Source organism: Monopterus albus, unplaced genomic scaffold, assembly GCF_001952655.1.
Source record: "Monopterus albus unplaced genomic scaffold, M_albus_1.0 scaffold20.1, whole genome shotgun sequence".
Lineage (NCBI taxonomy): Eukaryota > Metazoa > Chordata > Actinopteri > Synbranchiformes > Synbranchidae > Monopterus > Monopterus albus.
In genome coordinates this window covers 2,042,204-2,049,196 of record NW_018127900.1, presented here as the reverse complement: position 1 = coordinate 2,049,196, position 6,993 = coordinate 2,042,204, and the positions used below count along the sequence as shown (strand labels likewise).

The 6,993-nt window shown below is 40.2% G+C and overlaps 2 protein-coding genes across 8 annotated transcripts in view; one reads left to right on the top strand and one right to left on the bottom strand.

Annotated features, from left to right (window-relative positions):
• The window catches only part of dmxl1 (Dmx like 1), a 50,548-nt gene extending 45,360 nt beyond the window's left edge, over positions 1–5,188 (top strand). For 4 of the 7 annotated variants that reach the window (XM_020593966.1, XM_020593961.1, XM_020593963.1 and 1 more), the window contains 2 exons: positions 66–283; positions 1,770–4,770. In XM_020593966.1, the coding sequence (XP_020449622.1) occupies positions 66–283; positions 1,770–2,006 (455 nt within the window). In that variant the 3' untranslated portion in view covers positions 2,007–4,770. Of the gene's footprint in view, positions 1–65; positions 284–1,769; positions 4,772–5,068 lie in introns of those variants that run through there. The other 3 variants (XR_002274438.1, XM_020593965.1, XM_020593964.1) reach the window with 3 other exon arrangements.
• Positions 5,189–5,275: 87 nt separating this feature from the next.
• The window catches only part of hsd17b4 (hydroxysteroid (17-beta) dehydrogenase 4), an 18,981-nt gene continuing 17,263 nt past the window's right edge, over positions 5,276–6,993 (bottom strand). Inside the window, exon 25 of the mRNA XM_020593869.1 lies at positions 5,276–6,301. Within this exon, the coding sequence (XP_020449525.1) occupies positions 6,212–6,301 (90 nt within the window). The 3' untranslated portion in view covers positions 5,276–6,211. The remainder of the gene's footprint in view (positions 6,302–6,993) is intronic.

The following is a 6,993-nucleotide window of genomic DNA, read 5'->3' as shown; positions in this document are numbered from 1 at the left end:
TTTTGCCTCTGATTTCTCCATCTCATCCTCAACATGACATCTTTTCTGTTTCTCTCGATCCTCAGCTTTCTGTTGCCACGAGTCGGGTGCTACAGTGCTCGCAGTGGCCTCGAGGCAGCAGCTGCTTATCACAGGTGGGAAGAAGGGCCTGATCAGCATCCTGGAGCTTGCCCACAGGCGCCAGCGGCAGAGTTTCCAGGCCCACGACTCGCCAATCAAAGCACTGGCCATTGATCCAACTGAGGACTGCTTTATCAGTGGATCAGCTGAGGGCAACATTAAGGTATTCTGACTTCTTTTGTTATTTTGCATCATCTGGTTAATTATATTAACTAAATTTCTATTGAATAAATGTGAAATTTTGAGAATTATTGTATTCCAGGACTCCTAGGTAGTTTGATGAATTTTTTTAATATATAAATATTTATTAGTCTGTTGATGGCTTTCAATGTCAGTTGAAAGTGGAAACCAGGCAGCTTGCTCTGTTAGAGAATCTTCCAGAAAGGATAAGAATTTAAAGTCACAGAAGTTGACTTTTTCCTCTTTCCAGAAAGACAATTGTACATGAGAGCATCTCTGGCAGCAGTGATTCTGAAACCTTAAACTTGGATTTTGAAGGTTTTGAACATTTAAACCCGTTGCTGACAGAGCAGTCCTAGAAGGCTGTGGGGTGTTTGGCCCCCAGGTGTCTCTAACTCTCCTCCACATTGAGTCAGATGACTGATGCATTAATCCACAGAGTGAGCGAGCCCCATCATAGTCAGTGAAAACCAATGTCACACTTATAATTAACCACCTGCTCAGGTAACTGTGTAAATGATGGAGACTGAAGTGTAAGGTGAAAAGGTGAAGCAGTGTTTTGACTGAACAGACTAATATATTTCCAGACTCGATGAGTCTCATCTTTTTGATTAAACATGTTGGCACAAATCACAGCTGTCACCGCAGCCACTGTGTCACGCAGGCATACTTTTGAAGCAACGGTGCAGCACACATCTGCTTGATATTCAAATGACTTTTATTCTGGATGATTGCTCTCAAAACCCTCCAAAGCCATGTGTGATGTTACTCATCTGAAGTCATTAATTGTATATTGACTGACTGAAATTTTAACAAGGATGTGCGGCAAATTTATAAGCTTCTAAAGACGTCAGTGTAAGAAATACCTCATATTATAACAAAAGCCTTAAGGAACACAGTGCAGGTTTAAGTACGGTGGATGCTCATGTTGTGGTGCTGTCAGCCCAGACTATCTGCCATGGCCACCCATCCAATAGTAGTTGGTAGATTTCACTCAAAACCAATGCCACAAATGTCAACATCATGGTGGCTCTACAAGAAAAGTTCAAAGTTATTAGCGTTCATCCTCTAGAAAGCACAAATATCTGCACAAAATTTCATGGCACGCCGGGGAGATATTTCACTCTGGACCAAAGTGGTAGACTTCCCTGTGTCTGGCTGAAAATAGCCAGGCGGTACAGTTTCTGCAGAAGTCACAGGAAAAGAAATAATGCATATTTGTGGGTGACTATTTTCAGCCATGGATTTGTTGTACTAGTGTGAATTTGACAGCAGGACAGTCCATGTGGGATCAGCTTAAAATAAGTAACCGTACACATGTTGGAATCAAAGAATGAGGCTGACAAGACAGTACTCCTAGCAGGATCGCTGTTGGTTTTGGCATTTTCATGGAATTTGATAGTAAAAGATAGAAAAGAAAATGTTTGCCTGTACTGTCTGCATTAACTCTTCACTTTCTTTCTAAATAGGTTTGGAGCCTGGCCACACAGTCTCTCCTCTACACTTTTCCAAATGAACACGCCCGCCAGTCACTGTTCAGGAACCTTGGCACGGGCGTCATGCAGATCGAGATGGGACCGGCCAGTCACATCTTTTCCTGTGGCGCTGATGGAACCATGAAAATGAGGATCCTCCCCAACCGCTTCAGTACTGTCAATAACAACAGCGACGGCAACCTCAAAAATGATGTCAAATTCTTCATATAGGCAGAAAAATGTGGTGTTAAAGCAGTTTAATCAAATAATGTGAAGTGCATTTTATGATCAAGTAAAGTTCCTGGTACTATAGTGGAGAAAACAATACCTGATTGGAACAGTGGCGGTCAAGGGTTCATTTTGGGGAAACAATGCGATAACATAACGACGACATCACATTTTATCATCCGTTTTAAATGAACAGTAGCTTTCATAGCAAAGATATTTAATATTAATGGGATTTACAGACTTTCACAGAGTGACTATGCAGTCACATGATCCACTGTGCTTTGTGTGGGACCTGAACCCAAACTTGGTGTTAAAGATGACCAAACACAGGAGCCCCTGGCAAGTGTTTTCAACTACAGTGGAAGTGGGTACAGGGTAACAAGTGAGGGCATGTTCAGTCAGTACAAGCTGTAACAGACAACAGCCCAGCTGGAAGTTCTCCACAACAAACTGCCATCATCCTTGTTTAGTGAACAGCACACAGAGAACCTTTTCTGCACAGGAAGTGAAGCTGTAGAAGGAGTAGGAGTGAAAAGAGTTGCAGCGTTGTTCTGATACACCTTCTCTATAGCTCGTATTAGTCAAGCAGTCACAATAGTGGAAGCTCTTGTGGAATCAGTGCTGGAGCATTCAGTTGATTAAATAACAAAAAGATAAGTGATCTCTCTCCTTTAGGGTCTTGACTGTTACCACAAGACTGTGCAACACTATCGACCCTGCTCAGCGTAATGCAGTAAAGCCAGCGAATATCGTGCACAGCACATTCTGTCCAGCGAGGAGGATTGCCGGCGCATTCTGGTGCTCCATGTAAGTGTCTGTACACAAATGACACCAGCTTGGTTGAGAAAACAGAACTAAGTGTTTGTCAAAATCACAGCACATTTTAGGAATTACAGGATGGCATTTTAATTTTAGGTACTAGGCTGATGCCCTTTTTGAGCCTGACTTGAAATTAACACAGGAAACTTTCACGTTGTAAAGGGAAAAACTGTCTCTTTAAATTTAAAGCAGCAGTTTTACATTTTGGGAAAACACTTTCTGGCTGAGACATAAGATGAGCAGACATATTATGCACATGTTTGTGCATCAAATATGAGGTAGGTTAGTAGACAACATAGACACAACTGGGTATAATTTCTGTAAACAAAGCATTTGCATAGATTTAGTGTCTTCTCATCTTCTCTGCCACAAAGTCAGTAACGAGTATCTTTCCAAAAATTGAACAATTCCTTTAATCGACAGTCAAAACTTGTGATTTGAGTTTATATGTACTGATATCAGGTGTTTTCTTAAACTGTCATGGACTACCTGAGTGCGCCATTTCTTTCTCTACTTGCACATAAAAATGAAGCTAAGTTATATGTAGTGCAGTGCATATAACTACAAGACTAGATGAGATTAAACTAGTCCAGGCCTTTGGGCATAAGATTGCAATATGTAGAACAATGTTTGATTATCCCAGCCCTAGATTTAACCAGTGGTATAACTATCAAGTGTCCTTAAATTCTGAAAACTACTTCTGCCGTACTGGCACAGTACAAGTATTATGGGTCCTGACTGGTTCCAACTAATATTAGGTTGCACAAGTAGCTTTAGTTTACAAGGCCTTTGTTGGTATGGGATAACTACAGAAGAAGATTAGAGCCACCCTATCCGCTTCTGCAGCTAACAGATACCACATGTTGTAGCTGCATTTTGTTTTTGAAATGTAGCAGTAAAATTTGCTATTGACAATGGAAAATGATTGGGGTGGGGCAGGTTCGTTTTAGAGGATCTCCGATTTTATTCCAATAACAATGCACTTCCTTTTCATCGACTGAACTTTCAGTTTCCATATGGACCATGATTTAAAACGGCCTGGAAAATGTTGCTTGTGTTGCACTAATTGTATTAGCAGATTTGCTTTCTCTGGTTTGCCGTTCAGTTCTTCTGGCACAGTTACAGTAATTAACTTCACCTAAATGCAGCACACTCCGTACATGCTTGGAAAATGTAAGCTAGGTTGGTGTACAATGTGTCTTCCACATAAAGAAGGAAGGAGGTCATGCAAAGTGTCCTATAGCTGTTAGGTCTTAAGGAAGTAACAACCCACATAACCTTGTGCTGCTGTAGGGAATCACATGTACATTGGTTCTGATTTCAGGGAGAATAAACTGAGGAAATCCAAGTGGATGAAGCAGATTGATTGCTGTTGTGTATATACATAGATCCATAAACTAGGCTTCTCATAACGGCATAATCATAATGACTAGCTGTAGATAAGCCATGAATGACAAAAGCCACTTTATGAAGAATATCATTCTGTACAAATACAGGTATATTTAAGAAATATGTTCATATTTAGGGTTATATAGACTGATCAAACAGCAGATGTAATCTTATTTCCTGCTTATTGGTTACCCCTCACCCACCCCCTTAACGACCACAAATCAAAAGTGGCTGGAAAGCCAAACTATATGTACTCCTACAGAAACTGGAGAATAGACTTGATTTTCCTCACTCGGGTTAGTCACTGAACCAAATAATCACTTTCAGCTCTTTTTTCCCCTCCCCTTCAAGTTTGCAAATGTGAATTTGATCAAATAATTCTAATTTTATATTGAGGATATTGTGTAAATCAATGTATTATATACAGAAAATGTATCAAATGTAATAAAACATTATGAAAATGAAATGTTTTTTTGTAGTTTTGAAAACCAGTTGATCATACCAGTGCATTTTTTGTGACGGACAGTGTTTTTCCTCACACTTTTGGCTTCAGTGGGAATCCATTTATAAATGGTCAAAAATTAGTGGAAATATAAATGAGGTTTCTAATTTTGTTGATTTTCCAAGTAAATTTAAATTATTTTCACATTCATCATAACTGCACTGGTATGAAATGTGAAAATCACTACAAAACCCTACAGTGACAGATGTGTACCGTCTCAGTGCCCACATGCTCTTGCAAACTGCGACCCTCTCATAAAAGCATTTCTCTACAGTGCTACTCGTGATCAGAAACTGCCACAACTATTTGTTTTTTGACCACTTGTGATGTCAATCTAATATTCACTCTCTTTTAGGTCTGTTTTGAGTCTTCACCAGCTCCTGAGGGAAATATCTAGTTCTTTTACTCCTAAATGCTCCATGTTCATCAGCAAATCAACTGTGGTGGTCAAATCGGCTGAAACTCTGTCTCCATAAACAGAGTGGAAGCTGCAGATTCAGTGTTATTTTAAAAACATTTAATCTACTGTACAGTTCCAAGTATTAAACATACAGAAATCAGATTTTAGTCGGAATTGCTTTATTTTCAGAGCAACCACTGAATTTCATTACAATTGCAATGACATTATAAAACTAGCAAACTACATCTCACAGATTATGTTGTGATTAGAGTGTGGATACCGAGCCCAACGAGAGCAGTCGATACGCAAGGGTTGGGACCAGGTTTGGACAAATTTAGAAATTACGTTTAAGTTTGGGTCGAGTTCGGACATGTAGGTCAAACTTTAAGCTAGACAGCTGGAGCACTCAAATGTCTGTTTAATGAATGTCTTTATTAAACAACTGTCGGGGTCAGACATTTACACTATAAGCTTGTCTGGTTCGGACACCACACTCGGGCATGGGTCGGGTACAGACAGAAATATGCAGCCCGATCCATGTTCTAGTTGTGATTACAGTAGCAGTTACATTGAAGAGCAATTAGATGTCATAATGAAACAGACCACTGACTTTAGCCAGTCTGAGACAAACGCGTTTAGATTAACACTTCATCCAAACATTTACTGAACATTAGGCAGAATTTAGATTAACTGTAGTAAAATGCTTGTTTCTGCTAATGCAAGAGGACAATAACCAATTAGTGTTAAAATTGAGGGGTTTTTATTTAGCATTTTAATTAAATTTGTGAAGACTAATGGTTAATGAATTTACCATTTGGATCTTTAAAGGCTGGTGTGTTAAGTGCACAAATACTCCAACCTGAAATAAGATGGTGAATCACTGCCTCTCCTGTTGCCAGTTACTCGCAAAAAAAATTTTTTTAAATCTCATTTATCCTCTTTCTCCTTTCCATTTCATTCAGTGAAGGAAATTTCCTATTTGATCAAGGAGTCCTGTACTCTAAGTACAGCCATATGAATTAGGACAAGAAAGTCGACAGACGGAGAGTTGGTAGGTTGGTTACTTTCTAAAGTCATATGATTGGTTGGCTCAAGGGCTCACAGCTTGGCGTAGTCCTTCAGGATGACCTCAAGCTTCTGACTCAGCATGATGTTCCCTCTAACCTTCAGCTTGCCAGAGTAAAACGCCTAAGCAAAACAACACACACATACACACGAGTATTTTTTTTTTTTTCTTCAAGAAAGCACAAAGTCCCCTCTGATTTCTGGCTGGGTGGCTGTTACTCGTTTTCAAGCACACAGGGAGTAAACGAGAGCCAAGACGCCTGCAGCAATCATTTCACACCAACTAGCCAGATCTCAGGCAAAAGGGAATACGTGACTATTGTTGCTCTGGCTGCAGAACAGTGAAATGATATTCATATTCATTGGGTTCATAAACTAAGTGCTGCAGCAGAACTGAACTTCAAATGATGTGCAGATGATGACAATTAGTGTCCTTCTGCACTCCACCAATTGTTCTCCAGCTGCTCCTTTCATCATCGGAGAGGCAGGAAAAGACTCTGCCTGAGCCTGCGAACACTCTTTGTGAAGAGCACACATGCACCACTGGCCTCAGATCAATATCAAGCGCTCCAGCAAGCATATAAATTTTGTAGGGTGATGGCCACCCCCTGTGACAGATGAAATGCTACAGACATTACAAGTAGCATCGATTGATTACGCCCGCCGAGTGCTTTCTGAACTTAGCGTGAGACGGTAGGCTGCTGCCTTCCATTTTGTATCTGACTGATGAAATCAAGGGAGAAGTCGCTACAGATTGAAGGGCACTTTCACCTTAATTAAAATGCCCAAGAAAAAAAAGAGCACAGAAGGCGAAT